The 22494-nt window shown below is 37.5% G+C and overlaps 2 protein-coding genes across 4 annotated transcripts in view; both read left to right on the top strand.

Moving 5' to 3' along the window:
- Positions 1-22494, top strand: part of LOC134804898 (peripheral plasma membrane protein CASK) — a 316704-nt gene that overhangs the window by 84314 nt on the left and 209896 nt on the right. The window lies entirely within an intron of this gene.
- Positions 15140-15793, top strand: LOC134799409 (uncharacterized). The gene has a single exon (XM_063771808.1). It carries the CDS (start codon positions 15141-15143, stop codon positions 15735-15737), a length of 597 nt encoding a protein of 198 aa, XP_063627878.1. The 5' UTR covers position 15140; the 3' UTR covers positions 15738-15793.

The following is a 22494-nucleotide window of genomic DNA, read 5'->3' as shown; positions in this document are numbered from 1 at the left end:
TAATATTTATTAAAGTAATAGCTACACGAATTTAGTGTTAAACATGATCTTATTTTTCATTCATGCGTCGCGCTCTTAACAATGCGTTAAAACTAAAAAGCGGCCAAGTGCGAGTCGGACTCGCCCATGAAGGGTTCCGTAGCAGCAAGTAACATAATAAAATTGCGGTTTACGATTTATGACGTATTAAAAAAAAACTACTTACTAGATCTCGTTCAAACCAATTTTCGGTGGAAGTTTGCATGGTAATGTACATCATATATTTTTTAGTTTTATCATTCTCTTATTTTAGAAGCTACAGGGTGGGCGGAAGGGGGGGGGGGGGGACACAATTTACCACTTTGGAAGTGTCTCTCGCGCAAACTATTTAGTTTAGAAAAAAATTATATTAGAAACCTCAATATCATTTTTGAAGACCTATCCATAGACCTACCCACAAGTATGGGTTTGATAAAAAAAAAAATTGAGTTTCAGTTCTAAGTATGGGGAACCCTCAAATTTTTTTTTTTTCAATTTTTGTGTGAAAATCTTAATGCGGTTCACAGAATACATGTACTTACCAAGTTTCAACAGTATAGTTCTTATAGTTTCGGAAAAAAGTGGCTGTGACATACACGGACAGACAGACAGACAGACAGACAGACATGACGAATCCATAAGGGTTCCGTTTTTAACCATTTGGCTACGGAACCCTAAAAATGGAATAATAAAAACTTTTTACAAAAAAAAAAGAAAACCGACTTCAAAAAGGATGAAATAAAATATTATCCTTTTTTAAGTTTATGCGTTACCAACTGATATGTTTGAAGTCGGTGCCAAGCCAAGTAGTAACAATACCAGTCAAAAATAATCAGCTTTATGGCTATAAATCCCATTAGAACTGAATAACTTTATAAATGTGTAAGTAATTCTGTCTGCCTCTTAGTCGCCTTTTCATGGCTAAACAACTGAACCGCTTTTGGTGAAATTTGGCAAGAAGGTAACAATGGTAACATCCTTGAATTGTTTCATATTTTGAAATGTAGTCCTCTGGATAAGGATCGGGAGAGAACTGTCCCAATCCCACACTTGCGTGCTATAGACTGTTCGTGCATTAGTAAGAAATGCTCTTTAAAAAATACGACGGCAAAAAAATGCATTGGATTTACACTAATGTGCCGACAAACATGGTATGGACTGCGCCAAGAAGGTTTGATCGTGTGTTCTTAGGTACAGTCGTTGTCAATGATATGTTTACACTTTTGCACCTTACTCCTTTCCGCTGGATGCGGGTGGCGCAAGACCGGTCATTGTGGCACTCTTTGGGGGAGGCCTATGTCCAGCAGTGGACGTCCTCTGGCTGATATGATGATGATGATGATGATGATGATGATGATGATGATGATGATGATGATGATGACCTTACTCCTTTGTAATAAGGCGAAAAGTGTAAACATATTTTTAACGTCGACTGTACCTACAGAAAGTACGTTCATTCAGTTAATTGCCGTCGTGTAAGGCAATCCAACGTAGGTACATCCTTATCGAAACGCACTAAAATCATGGCATGCTTCAAAATTTGGCTTGGCACCGACTTCAAACATATCATTTGGTAACGCATAGACTTAAAAAAGGATAATATTTTATTTAATCCTTTTTGAAGTCGGCTTTCTTTTTTTTGTAAAAAGTTTTTATTACTTAATACAAATTCTCCCAACTGATTAGCTATATTACATATTACATACAACTCTACGTTAATGAACTGCAACCCTGACCGCAATAAACCCAAGAGCGGAAAGAAATTTTCATTTGATATTCCATTTTTATGAGGCTACTTGGTCGGGAGTCCCGCAAATGTTACTCTAACGGTGTCGGCCCTGAGAAATAAAGATTGCGCTAACGTTGCCGTATTTCTGCCATACAAGCGTTACGTGAACGGCGTGAACCGCATCTGACGAGCCATGCGAATTTACCGCTTAGATAAATTGTTTGTACAAGTTAATGTCAGTTGTCGATAAAAATATTTCAAAAGTATAATATTTTTATATAGGCAATTTAATTGTTGTTATTATTATCCGGTACCCATGCATTTATTTGTTTGTACTTTATAGTAAAAAAATATTGATTCAAAGTTGACAGATAATAAGCATTTGCATTAGGTTTAAATTATTGTAATTTTGAGAAGTTTATGAGTTTCAATCTCAAATTACCATCATACTTATATGATTCGCACTTTCACTATATTTTCAGCAACTTTACCACAACAAAGCATAGACTTTATTTTTACGAGCCAACTTTGCCTACGCGAGCTAGCAATAGCTGCTCGTTTTGTTTCAAACTAATTCATATATCGTTTTTATAGCAGTAAGTTTTAATAGATTAACAATAACACCATCATATACGCACTACAATCGTCTACATTTTCACATGACGTTTCTTTAAACAAAAACGTCACTTTTTACACCGACAGATCCGATCCATATCGTAAAGAGATCTACTTTTTGACCTTTATTAAAATTAGAATCTGGCCGTCCGTATTTGTATAGGTTTTTGACGTAACTATTATTTAAGATTAGATACGAGGTACCTACTCGGTAAAAGTAGACTTAGGTTAATTTAGACGTTGCCTGATGTTAACCAGTTATCCAATACATGTAAAGTCGTCCGCTTTTCTAAGATCAAATGCGCCATAGTAAGTAGTAAATGTATGGCGGACTTGATCTTAAAAATCGGACAGGCTCTACCTATTAATAAAAAGCAACCAAACGTTCCTGTCAGAGTGACCGTATTGAAACTCAAAACTCTACAGTTAATTTCAAGGTTGCCTGTAAAACCTCGGCAAGAGTTTTCAACTCTACAATAAATTTCAAGGTCGCCCGTAAAACCTCGGTAAGAGCTAACGGTCTTCGAGTTGTTTTCTAAATAATATATCGGTCGTTTCGGTTAGAGCCCGCCTGTTCAAATACTCCAAATGATTGGCGCTGAAATTGAATTATAACCATTTGCATGTATGTAACGACATGTTATCCTCGCAATTTGATTTGTCGATCTGCGAACGCATAAATGCTCCAAGTGTTGAGCCGTTTTGCTCATGTGTTGCTATCGTCAAAACTGTTAAAAGGGTTTCCTTGTGTAACATTCCCGTCTTGAAGCTATAAGCGTTCAGTATGCACGCAGTTGTGGCATAGGCATATGACATGTTTTAAGCAAAATAAATGATTTATGATACTAATTCTAATCCAAGTACCCATATACATACAATGTATAATTGAGCTTGTGCTTCGACACGCGTCTGGTTGGTTAATATGAAGTCCGCTCATTCCGCATATGATTCGTCGCGTTTTTAGATTTTGCCGTTTCATACCGATCTATGCATCTAGGTATGTTGTCAGTTCTACGTCTCCAATATTTCTGTGGTGTATAAAAACAAACGTTGTATTGTATTGTAATTCGGGAAATTTTCCGCAACTCGACGACTGGCGCCTATTTTGCGTGACAAACGTTATCCTTGTAGTTTTTGTGCAAATAATACAAATGCTATTAATATAAGTACATACACATATTTCAGTGATAGCGAAGTATTTTCATTCTAATATAAAAAAGAGTACACTCGTAAAAAATTATGAATTAATATTATTTATATGAAACCAAATGCCACGGTTGAAACAATCAGGTCGGCAAGTACCTATTGTTTAGGTATGGTTAATCTACGAAGACAGCTATTTATAATTTCCAATACACGTGTCTCGTTTCATTTGTATGCGAGACATTTGGCTTGGCAGCCTGATAGACGTTAACATCCTTCACATCACGTTATTCAAATACGTCATAAAACATATTATGTGATAAATATGTTTTATTGGAGAGGGCCCTAAAAAGTAGAGAAAGTGGAAATGATATATTTAAATATTATTTACCACACTAGAAGGCTCTGTTTATCCTTCAACATCAGATAGCCAAGTTGTTTTATCCTTTAGACAGTCTAGAGGGCAATGTAATTATCGTGAACATTTTCTGTTCTTTTCTCACATTGGCTATGAAGATGGATTTTTAATTGCTGATTTTAAATAATTAATATTTAATAGCATTTATTTGGATTCGATTCGTAAAGTTGTACGTACAGCTAGTATTTTCGTCGCGTTGGTGTTTGGAAAAAATAATCCACTCGGTAGCAAAGTTTCTTTAACCTGAATGAAATTTTCACTAGGGGTTCTGTAAGTGAATATTGGTCGAAACTCTTATTTAAAAATACTAATACCGACATAATAATAAAGCATTCGACAGCGTCAAACACTCCGCTATATTTTCCGCCATGCAGAATCAGGGTATAGACACGGCATATGTTGAACTCGTTGGAAATATTTACAACAATAGCACAGCTAGCATTAAATTGCACGCACCCGGCCCCGTATTCAGAATAGGGAAAGGCGTCAAACAGGGCGATCCGCTATCTCCAAAATTGTTCACCAGTTGTCTCCAAGAGATATTTCAAAAGCTAGCGGTCTCATGGGAGACGATGGGCATTGAAGTCGGTGGCAAGAGGTTATCAAACCTGCGCTTTGCTGACGACATAGTCCTCTTCTCCCATACGTCATCACATCTGCAACAAATGCTGCAAGACCTCAGCACGGCGAGCCTTGAGGTTGGACTTACAATGAATAGAGCGAAAACTCAGTTGATGACCAATCAAGCTAAACATAGCATTGTGATGGATGGGCAGGATATACAATATGTCGACGAGTACGTTTACTTGGGCCAGATAGCATCCTTCGAGAACAGGCGGTCTATAGAAATCGATAGACGTATCGAGAACGCCTGGAAGAGCTTCTGGTCCATGAAAGCGCTAATGAAGGGCGACCTTCCCTTGTGTCTTAAGCGCAAACTCCTTGACATGTGCATCCTACCCATCCTAACCTACGGTGCACAAACTTGGTCATTAACTGAGGCTCTAAAATCGAAACTCAAGGTTTGCCAGCGTGCGATGGAGCGTAGTATATTAGGTGTTCGCAGAACTGATCGGATCAGAAACACGGAACTACGCTCCAGAACTAGAGTTGTAGATGTAGGCGTCAAGACCGCTAAGCTTAAGTGGGACTGGGCTGGACATGTCTGCCGCATGCACCCAGAAAGGTGGGCCAAAATGGTTACTGAGTGGGACCCACGGAACACAATAGACGGTGCAGGCCGGAGTTTAGGCAGACCGAAAAGAAGATGGCGGGACGACTTGGACGCATTCTACCCCAAATGGTGGGAAAATGCCGATGACAGGGTCGAGTGAAAAAAACGAGGGGAGGCCTTTGCCCAGCAGTGGGACACCAAAGTAGGCTAGAAAAAAAAAAAAAAAAAAAAAAAAAAAAAAAAATACCGACATAGAAAAAGAAGATACATTTATGGCGTTATTCATAATGTTCTGTCAACTCTAACTCTAACAAGCTATTGATAACCGTTTGTCCCTGTATGTCATTTTGACATTTGCGTTTGTTAAAGAGATAAAACTTAACAAAGATTTGCTAAGTTTTATGAATATCGAAGGTTGGGGGTACCTACGGTTGCAGCTTTTAGAAATTCTTGGTTTCTTTTCCGTTGTTAGGTATGTATGTAGGTAATGCTGCGGTAAAGAAAATAAAGTGCTCTGGCAAGTTGCAGAATTGGGTTGAGGTCAGTGCAGAGCAAATTCCTCAATGCCCTGTGCATTCTCCCAATGTACCTACCTATTGCATTAAAGGTTTTGTCCCAAAATGTAAACATGAAAGGCGACTTAAGTGAATGTTTTCACACTTGTTATCAAAACAAAACCGGTTTTTAAAATAATGAACAGATAATATTCACCTCAAACCAACTTCCCGACATGTCGTCCTTTGATCCTAGAGGTATGTAAATATGTTTTCGTTTTCATGACATTTAATTTACCCGCTGCTTACCTTATTTAGACAAAGGCGTTAGAAGTTAACACATATATCGCCAAACGGGATATATGTGTCGTGATGTTCCGTTTTAGTCTTCATCAGCAGTTCCACTTCATCCAATGTCACTTTCATAATGTTAATGTTTGATTTGTTCATGAAAATCACTATATTGTATGCCTCTGAATTTATGGGGGGTGCCCTCGATTCCTCATAGATAGCGCATGATCAGAACTAGATTTTGATAAAAATGGGACCTACATATATAATAATATTCCTACTCGGTTGAGAAATGACGGAGTTCTAAGGTGAATAAAAAAAAACAACCGAATTGAGAACCTCCTCCTTTTGGAATTTCGTAGTCTGTTAGAACAGTGCAAGTTACTACTTGCCAATGCCGTATCTCACGAGTAACCATCACAATTCTACTATGAACTTAAGCATACGAGTATCTTTGGTATATTGTATTGTCAAGTTCAATAGCAATTTATTGTTAGCACATGGCGTAGGAGTCCGGTTGTTCGGGCTAGGCCTGCCTGGCGGCGAGTGGGTGAATGAAGGCGGGGGCGCCGGGTCCGCGCAGCCTCCGTCGCGCCCGCCCTCGGTCGACTGCCAGTTGACGTCGCGACGAGCGCAAATCCCCACGCCACGATCGCTCCAAACACGTTTAACTAACCAAATAGTGACAATTAACCTGTGGAAACTTCTTTGTTATTGTAAGTAATCAGTCGTGTGATAAAAATTGATCAAATCGGCGACCTTTTCGATAACGTCAATTAGTGCAACTTGAAAGTTATCAGTGAGTCTCTGCATCGTTTTTGCGCCATTTGAGGGCAATTACAAATGTGTCGGGGGCGTTGAAATGTGCGTTCTCGGCGTATCGTTAAGTCACCTGAGTTGTTTGGAGGTCGCCGCGTCTAGCTAAGCAGGGTACTCGCTCGCCTGTCGCGCCGCAATCACGTGGCCATTATGATCACTTTAAACAACTTGTTACAGTTGGCTTATTGGGACTTCTCATTCCCTTGCTAGTTGCTGAGAAACTTAACGATCGATTTTTCTCAATATTTTGTGATATTAGCGCCCTAGATTTACTTATTGATTGGTTTGTTAAAATATTGCAATGACAGTTTTCGGTGCAGCTATGTTAGGTATCTGCATGCCAAATCCAAGCCAAAATTTATTCCGCACCACTGCTATAGATAATTCTGCCAGTTGGCAGGCTCCTAACATTTGGAACTCTCTTTGTACAGGCTAGTCTGCGTCGAGTGGAATCACCACTGGACTTCTCGTGAAAGATCGTAATTCGCATAAGCCCTGAGTAAAGATAATTTTAAAGAATTCTCTTGAAATATGGTTTAATTTCTTATTTTGACCAGTTAATTCCGTAACCAACAATGAAGTGGAGATATCTTGTCATAAGGCTATTGTTATATCTGTAATAAGGCCTCTAAGCCTTGATGAAAATAAAAATAGGTATGGATTTACTTTTTCGTACGGCGAATTTAGAAACTCAAATATAGTTAACAACCTTAAAGGTGAAATCAGGCGGTTCATTTTGTGCTCATTTTCGTGCTTCATTATTCATCTTTCACTCAAAGTGACGCGTGTGAACACAAAATGAACCTAAAGTGTAAAATGAATTCATTAGTGAAATAATCAAACAGTGCTGGATTATTTTCTTTCACTCGCACCCGAGTGAACAAAAAATGAACAGTGTGAACACAGAGTGAATGTTCATTCCGATTTTGCATATTTTTCTTGAATCCTGTGGGTAGTAGTACCTAGACTTCTTGGAAAAAGCAGGATATGGTATTTGTAGGCACTCTGTAACAATATTCCAGAGTTCCAAAACAATCGCTAGTAGCAAGGTATCGCAGTAAAATTTGGAGATTTATTCGGCTAGGTACATATAGGTACTGCGGCGGTAGCATGGTCGCATTTTTATCGCCTGTTACCATGTCTGTCAGGTTCTAACAAGTGTGTAAGTGCGACAGTGACGGGTATAGTGACGCTGACGGGCTATAAAAATAGAACCGTGCTGCCACCGCTGATGCAACTAATAGTAGAACTTAAATTCACCCGCAATCAGCGGTGGTAGCAATCATTTGCTATCCAATTAAGGATCTTTAATGGCTAGTTTCCCCAATGTATTCGAAGCTCGCACTCACCACCGTCGCCGTTTTCTTTGCTTTTTGCTAACATCTTTAACATCTTTTTTGTTAACATCTTTATTAAATGATCACAAATAGAAATGAATCCAAGACGCACAACTTCATACAACGCCATAGTGAAAGAAAATAAAAATTGAATAATCTTAGCACCAGCACCGTGTGAACATGCTATGAAAGAAAAATGAATCATTCTAGTGAACATTCATTCGAGTGAACCATACGTCTCATCACACCTCCATAAACTCGGTTATAACGTCCCCGAGTAATAATCTTAATTCTGACCCTTAGAGGTCGTCCTCCTTTTTCAATATAATTTGGGCAGGTCTATACTATATTGCACGTAACTGGCTCAATGTCGCCTTAACACGTATTCGGGGATAACTAATAGGTTTTCATTAGAAATTACGCCTGTTTAAAGTTCCAACTTAACATGCAGGTTTTATGCATTACGCCTTTAGTTGATTTATTTTATTAACTAAACAAATACCTATCTGAAATCAAATTGTGTCTTTCCTTTCTTTTACCTTCAATGTTTTAACATACAGAAGCATTTAAGTGTATTCTGCAAAAACAGACACTAAGTTCTATGTACAAATTGCAAAACGTATCAAAACAAGGATTTTTTCTTCAAAACGAAAATCTTAGCGCAATCACTGCTACAGATTATTTTTAAGTTATTCCTGAAAAATACACATTCTATATTGCAGTCTCGATCAAAGCCAGTTATCGCAACTAAGTGCCTAGCCGCAGCGATAAGCGTTCGAGAAATTGAAAAGGATTCAGTTTGAGAAAGCCTGCCCGTTTGTCGGATTAAATTGGCTTAGTTTGCGATCTCGGGATTGGCCGCTAAATATACCAGGGAAACAATTATACTTTGCATTTCTTTCAAATCGAAATGAAGGATGGTCCTCTGCTCTCGAATTTGATAAGGGTCATTTATTAAGGCCCATATTTCAAGGATGATTTAATTTATACGAGTATACCCAAGGCAATCATAAAGCAAGCTGTACAGACTAAACCGTATAAGTATAGGTATTCCATATGCTAAGCTATATTTACGAGTTAGGTCGTTAATGATAATAATTCAACATTAATTCTCATATGTTCGATCATTCATTTCCGAATGTTTGCCGGCTGAAAAGGAAAGTACTGTCTTAGGTATATCTAGCATGCATGACCCTGACCCATATTGGGGTGCCCGAGTTGTCATTTGTTCATATGCACTTTTACGTACACTGCCGGTATAGTTAGGTACTGTCTGTGACTTTATGGTTAACTTATAGCAGATTTTAGGTAAATACTAAAGGAATCGCTAACAATTTTTATGGACCCAGAAATGATAAATCAATCACCATTTCTTTATATGTTTAGTGCCTTTGATTAAACCTCAGGTAATTGACAGTTTTTTAATGATCGAATGCTGCTCCTGAAACAACAAAGACCAAAATAGTGATCTAGTAGACTTTCTCAATTGAATTTTGATTTGGATGCAGACTTCTATCGATTTGCTCAGTGAAGGTTGATTTTTAGTAAGAATAAAGTATTTACCTTCCGATATTTTAGTATTACCGTTGTTCTTTATCCTGATAGCAGTAGTTATTCAAATTTTAAAATCTCGACTTGATTTATTATTGATATGACACAACTCACATGCATCTCGTCATCTCGTGCGAACTAATAAGCGCGAGCAATGGTATCATTATCATCAAACACCCAGTAGGGTGGAGCGAATAAACATGTTTTTGTTCATTCTGGTTTCGCCAGTCAATGGTCTCTGATTACAGAGGTTTTTTTGTGAAAAATTTAACATTACTTCTAAATTTACATCTTCAGGTGGCATTCAATATACAATATATTTACTTTTCAAGTTATATTTAATTTATTTTACTATAAAATTCTAATTCACGTAGAGAATTATTAATATCAATTACAAATTTACAATTAACAACACAATACAATTAATTTAGAAATATGTTGCTTTGATTATACACATACATAATGATTTATAATAAAAAAACTTAAGAACTTAAAATTGCAATTTATATTTCAGTTTTGTTCCACTATTTCAAAATTTCAAACTCAATGCGCCACCTTATAAGATGTCGCTTTAGTATGTTGACATTTCGCATGATAACCTCAGAAAGTAGATCTTGATTGACCGATTCAGAAAATACGTTAAGTTCATAATTTTAAATATGAATGACCAAGAATTTCTGTTCTGTTATTTTGATACTTCGTTCATTTAAAAGATAAAAAAAGTTCTTAGTGGATTTAAAAACTTTGAGAGTACCTGCTTTAAAACCTTTTAAAACCTTAGTTTCAATTTTTAAGCGATGGTATTAAAATACTTAAAATATACTTTTGGAGCGTTATCTGGTGATCCGAACTCCAACTCGTCAATATATCAGGCATGTAGTTATTTTCCTTTGAAAGGTATAAGGGATAAATAAAACCCTCCAGCTTTGTTTACTGTTTCGTGACCCAGAAACAGATTTCTCTCATCCTCAGCGGCGTATTATGTTTCCATTAGAGCTTGTTGACTTAACCCTTCAAGAGAGCACAGTGACTGCGGTTTTACCTGACTTCGCGGGCGGCGGGAGCACGTATCATGGTTTTACGATGCAGGGGCACGCAGCGCTCTGCTGATATATTTTCATTAACGTGTACAGCTGTGCCGCCGGCGATATTTTTCACCGACCCAGATTGCAAAAAGGGCTCGCGCCTAAAATTAATAAAGTAATGTCATGGCCGTTGCGGAAAATATGCTGGAGAGAAAATACCTTCCCATTCATCAACACACGGTCAGTTGGGAAGTATTTCTTCCCGATGAGTTCAGGGAATTCGATGCGGATGCAAAACCCGTCGAGCTCCGCAGAGATATCTCATTGTATGGCAAAGGCTGATGACCCACTGACCCAATTTTAGACTGCAGTCAGTATGTACCTTATTTGTTTCGTATTCTGGCACTGATTCCTTGCCAACTTATTCACATACATATTACGGCGGAAGATTAGATAACTTTTGATTCATTGCGTTCAACTTCTTAACCTATTAAAAAACTAGCTAAAAACTTCGATAATCGCACGAAAGACAACGTTTACACCTGCTAAACTTACAGAACCGACCAAATTTTTCTATCATGGACATACTTTACGCAAGGGCTTATACTCTTACCTATCTAACCCTTCGCCGCGAGAACCTTGGCTGAAACGTTATACAAAGATATGACAAGATTAATATACTTAGTCAGACGTGTCGCTTGTCGGGTCAAGCTCCATATGCATATTGTTTTACTAATATTTATATAGGTACTAAGGCAGGTTAACGGCTGTTTTCTATTAAATATACCTAATCTTCTTATTTCTGAAACTACACTGAGAGAAAAATCACCACCAGGAATTAATAAACAGTTCTGTACTGGGGGAAAAAATGAAGTTTTAGTAGTAATCATGGAAGTTTCATTATTTCTGTAAAATTTATTTATTTCTACAAACAGCTCAGTAATACTAAATCTAATTTCAGCAAACAGACTTTAGTAAATGGAGCATTAAACAAAGTTCAGTATTTGTTACAATCCATTTTTATTACTACTAAAATTTTCCGATTTTTACTAGTAAAGTTTGTGATTTTTGGAAAAAAGCATCTGTGATTTCAAGTTATGATTTTAGTAAATGTCTCACTTACATAGTTTTGTAATATCTAAAAAACGAGTTCGCGGGAATAACATTACCCCATTTAAAATAACAATTCAGTTGTTACTATAGCGACATACATTACAAAGTTTACTGGTATTTAGTAGATAGACTTGTTGTGTTTATGTTCATTGTTGTACCAATCACTAAACGAGTTTTGTAATACCAACACAGCTACTTGCTTCGTTCATTTGTTTAGAGTTAGTATTGTGTCGGATGTCGGACGGGCGTGTCTCGTGTCTTCTTTGTTTAAAACATACTTAAGTTAAATAATAAATTTAGGATATATTGTGGGCCATGGACATATTAACCCGCGACCTACTGTGTAGTTGGGGTCTACAGGAATATATTGTTCTGCAACTTCGAGCTAGCTGTTGTTATTCTAGTGATAATGACATCAAAGGTAAATCTAAACTGTTTGCAATTCCAACCTCCCTAGCACAGGTGCGCCGCGAGAGCATGTTGCGCGCGTAATAACTACTAGTCTCTTTCTGACTGTATGAATAAGAAAGGAATGGGTAGAATATCTCGACAGGCTTTTATAGTGCCTCTTTAGTACAGAGATTAGGGTGTCCCTTATTTTTCGACCTAATTTTTTTTTACGCATACCCCCTAAATTTGTTCCATATATTCTAAAATACTCCTAAAATAAAAATGAGCTTGATCTATGAACGGGAACCCGTGCCGACTTGAAGCTGAAACTTGCCCGTACAAGTTGCTTTGAGCGATCGGAACATACTGCGTAATCACTTAGTGTAGTTTTACATTTCGTTGTATCTGGGAGGTTTTTGTTTGTTTTTTAAAATGGATATTGAACTACGAAGTTCAAAAAAGGACATTTACCTAGTGGGTAACATAAAACATCAGATAACAGGAGCGAAATTGCCGTCAAATAGGCAAGTACTAGCGGTCTTTTTTTATAATATTCGCGAAGTGAATTTAAAAGTAAACGAAAGTGCTAATCTTGCTATTCGTGAGTGTATTATTTTTTGGGATAAGGCTAGAATACCTACACGGTCAGTACCTAACTGTGTTAAAAAGCTTGTAGACCTTTACCAAATTTGGCGTGATTTACAAAAAAATTGTAAGAAAAGCAATGACATTCATAAACGCCGGGAGCACGATTTTAAAGACAAGTTGGACAATTTATTTGATATCGCACATGCTGACGCTCTGCAAATGATAAAGATTGAAGAAGATAGAGTATTTTTACAGCAACAGAGAGAACCGGGGCGTCAGGGTAGTCTAGCAGGAATTGACCAAAAATTGGCAGAAAAGGAAGAGCGAGCCCGGCAACGGAAAATAGACGAAGAGAAAAGAAGATTAAAAAACACATCTATCGCAGAACCTTCGCCGCCATATGATTATTCGCTGGTTCACAGCCCTACGTCTTCCATTCATGGTTTATCCGATCGTTCTCTAGATGAACCCGTATTGACATTACCTGTTACTCCCCAAGTCACCGTTGTTAAAAGGGGCCGAAAGGACTTTATTTCACCTAAGTTAGTAGCAGCCTTAGATAGATGTCAACTAAGCACAAGAGATTCCGTTTACGTCATTCAGGCTACAATTGAAGCATTGGACCTAAATATCGATGACTACCCCGTAAATAAATCTTCGATACAACGAATTCGAACGCAGACACGAAAAATTAGGGCTGAGGGAATAAAAACTGATTTCCAAAACAATGTTCCTGAAATTGCTACTATTCACTGGGATGGCAAATTACTACCTGCCACAGATGTACGAAGTTCAAAAGAGGAACGACTGCCGATCGTGATCACGTACGAAGACAAAGAACAACTTCTTGCTGTGCCCAAGATAGACAGTTCATCAGGAAAAGAACAAGCTCAAGCCGTTTTACAAGCCCTTCAAAATTGGGATCTTAATGACAAAATACAGATTATGTGCTGCGATACCACGGCTTCAAATACTGGTCGCTACAATGGTGCGTGTTCAATACTAGAACAAAAAATGGAAAGAGAGCTATTACTGTTTGCCTGTCGCCACCATGTCTACGAACTCGTTCTGAAAAGTATATTTGAAGCTAAAATACCACAAGTCACCCGTAGCCCTGGGGCCTATTTCTCGTACGTTACCAGTCTTGTAATACAAGTGTGTATCTATGGTAACGCTTGTATTTCAATATTTTTTACAAGTTTCCGTTTCACGTAAATGTATAATTGTTACAAGAGCGGGGATAAAAGAGTTTTCACAAGTGTTGTTGTTTCACAAGTTGACTAACACTAGTAGATATTATATACTAAAATAGTAATTTCGTTTCTCAAAAGCTGTACTTTATACTTGTAGCTTGTGACTTATCACGAAATAATGAGGAGTCTCTATAAACTGCTAATATGCGTTTTTGGTAAAAATCGATTAATAAATAAATGAAGATATTGCATTTTTAAGATCTCCAACGTGTAAGTTTTGAATGCACTTCGTTAAAGTCAGTAATATTATTTAAATTTAGCTTTTATTCTAAAAAAAAAACAGTAAACTCATTCCTATGAAATTATTATAATTGGGAAAGAACCAGTAAATGACCAATAACATAATAATTTTGTAACGAATTCACCCGTATTATAAAAAAAAAACTGACCCACCCTGAAGCTTGTAAACATTCATAGAGTGACTGACGAAACTGAGTTTGATTTTACACTTGTAATTGATAATTTTGAGAAACGCTTTTCATTACTACTTGTATTATTATACGCATGTATATCCGAAAACACAAGTCAGCCATTTTATTTTCCTCTTATTAAAATTATGATGCATAACAGTGACATTGACATTAAGATAACATTTATAATGGCCATTGCATTTCCTTTTTGCATAGTAAACAAACCTATTTTCTAACTTTAGACAGCCGCCTTGTAGCACTTGTAGTAATCATTCCTACGAGAAACAGAATTAAAACACACTTGTACAATGAAATTTTAAATGTAAGCTTGTAGACTTGTGAACTTGTAACGTACGAGAAATAGGCCCCTGATATTCCACTTTTTAAAAAGTTTAAAGATAACTGGAAAAATGTTAATCCAAGTGTCTTTGAAACCTGTCCAGATTTTGTGAAAAAACACGTCAACGATGCAGTCCGCAGTGAACTCCTTGGATTTTATTGGAAAGAGTTAAAGAAAAATACTGTGCGAGATGACTATCGCGAACTCATTGAACTGTCGGTAATATATTTGGGTGGCGATAGCGAAAACAAATTAAAAATTAAGCCACCTGGTGCGATGCACCAAGCTCGGTGGATGGCAAGAGCGATTTACGCTATAAAAATGTTTTTGCTAAAAGACCAAATAAAAATTAGTGCAAAGGACAAGCGAGCATTGCAAGATGTTTCTCTATTTATAGCGACTTCATATGTCAAACCATGACTTCAGTGCAATATGGCTGTGAAGGCTCCTAATCAGGACTTGTGTTTTCTAAAAACATTGAAGAGGTATGAAGCGATTGACAAAGTGATCTCGAAAGCAGCTTTAGATAAGTTCTGCAAACACTTGTGGTATTTGACGGATGAGGTTGCCATTTTAGCAATTTTCGATGATGAACTAGACGATGAAGTGAAAATACGGATGATTTCTAAACTAGAGTATGATAACGAGAAGCCGTGCCATCTGGAAAAGAGATATGTTCCATCTAAACAAGAAATCGCAAACACTTTATTTACTAAATGTTTGGATGATTTCGTGTCTACAAAGAGCAAACATTTGTTTACACGCTTGAAAATTGACACAAGCTTCTTGAGTGTTCCTGTTTTAATGTGGAGCCAAAATGATGCTTACTTGAATGCTAAATCTAAAATTTCGACTCTTCGAGCAGTTAATGATACAGCAGAAAGGGCAGTTAAGCTGATGCAAGACTTTCACGGATTAATAACGGCGGACGAAGAGCAGAAACAGTTCCTATTACGTTGTGTTCAAGAGCACAGAAAGCTTTATCCTGATTGTAAAAAAGCTACTCTGCGAAAAATGTATCCCAAATAATTATAATAACATTTAATTTCATGATTATGATGTTTATTTTTACTTATTTCCCTATTTCGTTTAGTCATTTCGTAGCAAGTTTGAATTCTTAGTATATTTTTGCCTACTAAAAAATACTTCGAACTTTGAAGCCAAGTCGGCACGGGTTACCGTTATCACAGAGTATTGTAATTTTGCAGGTCTGTTTTTTTTAGCATTTCTAATAATATTGAGGGGTATGCGTACCAAAAAAATAAAAAAAAATATTTTTTGCCCATATAAGGGACACCCTAACAGAGATATACTACCAAATGCTTTTTTATTCATACAGACAGAAATAGAGACGGGTAGCTACCACGCGCGCGACATGCTCTCGCGGCGCCCGTTTGCTAGGGGCGGAGGAATTGCAAACAGTTTAGTTTTTGCCTGTGACGTCATTATCTTTAGAATAACAACAGCTAGCTTGGAATCGCAGTACAGTTTAGTAAAACCTATGACGTCATCGTCTCCGATATTGCTAAAGCACGCTTAGAATTACAAAACGGTTAGTTTTCACCCATGACGTCATCACCTCCGATATTGCTAAAGCACCTCTCGGAATAACAAAACCAAATTTCTGAAATTACTCTAGCATACTTCAAATTACAAATATAGAAGTTGTATTTCCTACTAAATGGAAATTGCAAAAGTCAATTTGTTCCTATTAGTTGATTCTCCTTGTCCCCGGATTAAGTTTTATTTTTGTAATTCTAAGTGTGTTTTTGTTAGTTTTTTCTCTCAGTGTAAAATTGCGACCTATGCGAGTCTATCTGATTATTAGGTTGCCTATAAAACTGGCTACAGAATCCGCAAATGTGATTGCGGGCCAGTAGGGATATTTTATATTACTGCATCTTAAGTAGGTAATTGATAAGACGGGCCTACTGGGAAATCCATATATCGTGGTGTTACCTATATGCGTATAGACTTTAGATACCTGTGATATCTATAATATTGGAACCTTATTATTGCAGTAGGTACAAATTTATTACTGTACCTAGATATTTCTGCGCAATCCAATTATTATGTACCTAGAAGATGACAAAAAGTACCACTATTTTCGCATTATATTACCTTATGTATTTGTCCTTCAACAAACGCGATAGCGAAGCAGTCAAAAATGAGCCAGCCTATTAACTCTTAACTCATTTGTTGTTCCTGCGAACGTGTCCTTAACGTCGAAAGACAAGTACCTACGGAATAATGACAATCAATGAGCACATAAAAAGATGTGAAGGGAAAAATAATTTATTCTTATTATTGAAATAGAAATGCTGTAAATTGCAAGAGATCATTCATATTTTAAGGCATCTTTTGGAAGCCCGTTAATTTCCTTTTACTAATTAAAAACGTACTTACCCGTTAGTGAATGCTTTGCGAGTGCACGACTTGAATATTGTATGCCTGCAGTGACGTTGAATAATGTTCGGCGCAGTGCTCGTTATGATTTCGAACTAATTCGGTAGAATATTAATGATTTGACTTGACTCGGCTGTGTAGCCTTACAATTACAAAGTTCAGGCAGTGTTGAAAGTCTTAGTACCATAATTAGGGCTCATTTAGACGATGCGAGAACTCGCATACGAGTTTCATTACATTGCGATTTTTGATCGGTCGGTTGTATTGGACGTAACCAACAGTCCGCAATGTAACTAAAATCGCATGCGAGTTCGCGCGCCGTCTAAATCAGCCCTTACACTAGTTACCCTTTTATGTAAGTAAATGTAGAAGGATGTGTCTTCTATTGTTTTTTCTCTTCTGTTCTGCAAATGACATTCTCAAATCCCGATTTCGGATTGTCTTGCTTAACACAACTTGATTTATTGACAGCCTTCGGCGGGTAAAATAGCCATGTTACGATACGTAAATATAATGCATAACCTTATCCAATCAGTTTAAACCCTTTGCACAAAGTGATCATGCTCAGCCTAGCAATCTGAGTAATTCTTTTAATTAAAAAAGTATTTATCATTCAAAATATGCAATTCCAATGTAATGCATAACTGTATCTTATAAGTTTTTGGCAAAAATTTCATTTTTGGTACAAGCTTTTATCGCTGACTGTACTTTTCTTTCCACAGGCAAACTAAACGCCGTAGGTTCAGGTTCTTCTCTCACTCTCACTGAGCGTCACGGTGCTTTAACGCTGTTATGCGTGATGGGCCAGTTTGGTCCTTTCCTCTACCATGCACATCCATTCCCAGCGACCCGCTAGGCAGCTTCTCTGTTTGTATGCGATATTCGCTACAAAGCGAATAAACCACGTTGCGTAGCGCGTAGCTCTCGCTGACAGTGAATGCGTATTATACCAAACTTAGGTATGATTTCGGAATAGACAGTGAACAGTTTTACCCGCTGATTGTGGGACATATGATGCTACTATCCATTCAAAATATTCAAATCATCTATCTACATACATATGTCTATTGTGTAATACCTATACGTAGAATTGAATTCCTCAGGCCTAACCGCTAAGACCCCAAACTGCGGCTTGCCACAGACAAGTGCCGCTGGGACTGCCGTAACTTCGTACCCTATTATTCCACTATCTCTCTGTCCGCGTATGTGAGATCCTTATTTATTGGCTCTGGCATATGTACGAATAGTTTCTTTTATACTAAGATTTCCTTGCCGGTTTAGAATGTTTAAATTTGACCTGATTTAATATTATTATTTTAGCCGATGCTTATTGTTGTTGTGATTCAGTCATTCTGTCTGTTTTATTGTAGTATTCGCTCTAAGCTGTCTTTTCGCCCAATTATAAAATTATTCGGAACAGAGTTGATTTAATTTTGATCCTGTAATGTGCTTTTACAACTTTGCTCTGATTTGTATTTCAATAGCGTCTTCTTTGGCATTTCAAACTAAATTATTGGATGACAGAAGGCAGATGGGGAGGCTGGTGGCCTAGCGGTAAGAGCGTGCGACTTTCAAACCGGAGCACGCGGGTTCAAACCCCGGCTCGTACCAATGAGTTTTTCGGAAATTATGTTCGAAATATCATTTGATATTTACCAGTCGCTTATCGGTGAAGGAAAACATCGTGAAAAAACCGGACTAATCCCAATAAGACCTACTTTCTCTGGGTTGGAAGGTCAAATGGCAGTGGATTTCATAAAAATTAGTGCGTACGCAAATTCTCAGGATTAGTTGCCAAGCGGACCCCATGCTCCCATGAGCCGTGGCCAAAAGCCGGGATAACGCGAGGAAGATGCGAAAGCAGATGGGAGGCAGAAGGGAGATACAAGGTTGATTGTGGGCATTTAACAACATTAGAATTCTAAAACTCTTTCTGCGGCAAATTTGGTTCGCATTATTCGTTCACCACTACAATGTGGTCTTATTGATATGCAAAGTAGGTACATGTGATTCATACCTATTAATAATACTCATCGTCGTTACGTTTAACCCGTCTCCACCATAGGTTAGCACAAAAAAAAATTTGACGCTAAAAAGTTTTAGACTTTTTATGGAGGGTTGGCCGACTTGGACGACCTGCCCATTGACATAGAATGCTAACCAAAAAATCATTATCAACTACCAATGAGTAGTTGACAGTGACATGAGGAACTTTTAAAAACCAAATCGTTTCATAATGTCTGCTTCTTTAGTATTTTTTTAATATTGTGAACATTAAAGATTTATATAAATAATACAATGTTTATTCTCATAACTTGCTACCTAACCTTTGTGGTGAACTAGAAGTCCAATAGTCTAGAATCGAAATGCAATCGCAGCTCTAAGACCAAGTCAGTGCAATTGTTATTTGTTCAACTGTAACTGGTCTCGCGGTTACTACCAGAGGAGCAAACTTAACTCTATTGTGAAAGTTTCGTATTTCGAATCTTACCTTACCAGTATTACTTCAAAGTATAGCTATAGGTATTATCAGAGGAGCATACATGCGCTACTGGTGAAATTAAATATGTATATTGTTTATTTGGTTCATTTCAACGTCCGGGTTGTTGATGATGGTTGATTGATGGTTTTCGAAAAGGTCGCTCATTAAAATTTTATAGGTACATGAAGTGATGGAGTCTTACGAGTGTTTGCAGTGTTACGGATACACAAATTGTGCGAATAGAACTAGCTATTGACATTTTAAAGAGTTGCAGTGTTACTAAAACTAAGTGTTGTTATAATTTAAAACAAAGGGCAAAAAGCTAAATAAAACGCATAGTGTATTTGTGTAAGCGATTCGGATGAGAGGATGCGCGACTGGCGTTTATCCGCGCGGCGGAGACGCTAGCGGAAACGGTCGCATCGAGCGGAAAGGGTGTCGGGCCGCGAGCGCGACGACTGGTGCCCGCACGAGGCGCGGCGTCATGCGCTGACGTGCCCCAGGCGCTGCGCGTGTTGCGGCGCGGCGCGATGCCCCCCTGGGCCTGGGCTCGGGCCTGACATGGAGGAAGGCGGCTATTGGCGGCCATCTTGCTCGACGCTGTCGCTTGCTGAGCACCATGGCAGCGCCACACACCTGTGTGCGCGCCACGCGCCACAGCCCGCGCGGCTCGGTCACCGCCACCCGCCCCACGCTCATCACCCGCACGTGCACCAGCACGCGCACGCGCATCATCTGCCGCAACACACTCACGCGGCGCACACTTCTCATGCCTCAACGTCGTGCCCCGTACACAGCCCATTCAGGCAACCCACGCCCGAATATTGTGCAGCACATTCACAGGTTAGATTTCTTTCCTATCCCTGATGAAACAGATTTTTAATATTTTTCAAAGGGACATGGATGATGCGGCAGAATAGATGACCCTGAATTGGAGAAACATGGTTGGTTACTTCCCTGATTTTCCATTTCTGGATCTCCTATACTGCTTGGAATATCAAACGCTTCAGTGGTCACGCAAGACGACGGAGCAACGTGGGACGTACCCGTGAACGATTTTCGGCACCAAGTCACGCGGTTGCGGCATCTGCTTCTAATTTATTATACTCGTACATAGGGGTACAGCTTTAACGAATGGGGACAACATTTTCAATATATGATGTGATTTATTTATCTCACAATATACAATTTCACTTAAAATTACACATGGTAAATTATTAGGAATTTATATTGTGATTTTCAGTTTGTTTTACAATTATACACGGTGTAACATGAGGAAACCGAATAATTTTAACCACGCATTTCTGAGGTCAAAAGAAGGAAAAAATGTAATATGAGTTTAGGTCAATTTCGCCAAAAAAAAATTTTTTTGTTTTGTTTTTTTTTTTTTCAATTTTTTGAATGTATTTGTACATAAAAAATAAATGTTATTGGTGAACTTGTTACTTAAAATTGATTTTTAAATTTTTTTTTCGCAATAAGTACTTCTTTTTGCAAAGTGGTACTTGTCACTTTTTGACATCTATCAATGAGGATATTTAGACTACGTCCCATAGCAGCAACATTACCATCAAAAAAGCCTTTTACATTATGTAACAACAAAAACTTGTTTATTTTTAAATTAATATTATCTCTGAAACTAGGCGTTTTAAAAAAAAAAGTTTATAGGACATTTTTGTCTCTAAATATGATCAGGAATACGCTGTTAAAATTATTCGGTTTACTCATGTTACACCGTGTATAAATATGAAAAATATCAAGGACAATCAATATTTCATAATAGCGATTTTTTATATTATTGTCATACCTAAATAATAAGTAAGATAATTATTGAATGATGCAATGTTTAACTTTGTATTCATATTTTATTTCATTCTGAATATTACTTATGTTATCAACTTATCAGGTTTGACAAAACAAATTATAAGCTACGTTGTTTTTAAGATAAATAATGCTAATAACCCGTCACAGTACTGCAGCTGGTCTTGATAGATGGTGTCTCCGTCCGTAATATAATAATGGACGGGATCGATTCGCGAAGCTACTACTTACGTGCAACGGCTTTTGCGAAGCATCTTCGCAGTATTCTTAATGATTTAATCTTGCTTTATTTTATTTATTTGCATTAATTAAGAAACCATAAACTGTTCTCATTTTCGAGCGGGTTATTACTTATTACTACTATATTACTTCTATTTGACGTATAAATGATCATTCTAATAATTAATATTTTTTTAATAGGTAGTTAAATAAAATTACGTGAAGTTGGTAATTTTTGCGGCTATACTTATTGTTTATATTTTATATGAAATGGTTGCACACACTCACACTATTATATACATACACATGGAAATAAATTTAATTACGCCATTTACAAAAATTTATCAGCGATGAAAGATTTCATTTTTTGTTGAATTCGGACTACATCAACTACATTCAAGTAACTTGGATGTAGTTGACAATGAGACAATTATCACGTTTGTGATAATGTTAGGTAGGTAAAATTTTCATGTGATACTATTGCCGTCTGATGGCCAAGTCGTTCTACTATACGGCCTGATTCGAACTTAATATACACGATATGGATCGGATATGTCAGTGTCAAAAGTGACGTTTTGGTTTGAAGAAACGTCACTTTTGAGTCTGACATATCCGATCCATGTCGTATCTAGACCTAATATTCTTCGAGTGCTTATTTTTATTTAGAATCTTGAGCGTAGGAAGGTACTCACAAGCGCACGAGATGTAAATAACTTTGATTTCGTGTTGTACATACAATTTTTCACCTCAGAAGTGAGAACATATTAGACAACCTGAACCTGAAAAATGTAGTTAATCCTTCTTCATCACCAGTGATCGTTAATTTTCCAGCAATTTTGGTGCAGCATTGCACAGACG

This window comes from Cydia splendana, chromosome 2 (genome assembly GCF_910591565.1).
Source record: "Cydia splendana chromosome 2, ilCydSple1.2, whole genome shotgun sequence".
Taxonomy (NCBI): Eukaryota; Metazoa; Arthropoda; class Insecta; order Lepidoptera; family Tortricidae; genus Cydia; species Cydia splendana.
This window is presented reverse-complemented; position numbering and strand designations above follow the sequence as displayed.

Bases quoted from the DNA above. Each gene is read 5' to 3' on its own strand.
- LOC134799409 (XM_063771808.1), top strand. From the start codon at position 15,141: ATGGCTGTGAAGGCTCCTAATCAGGACTTGTGTTTTCTAAAAACATTG.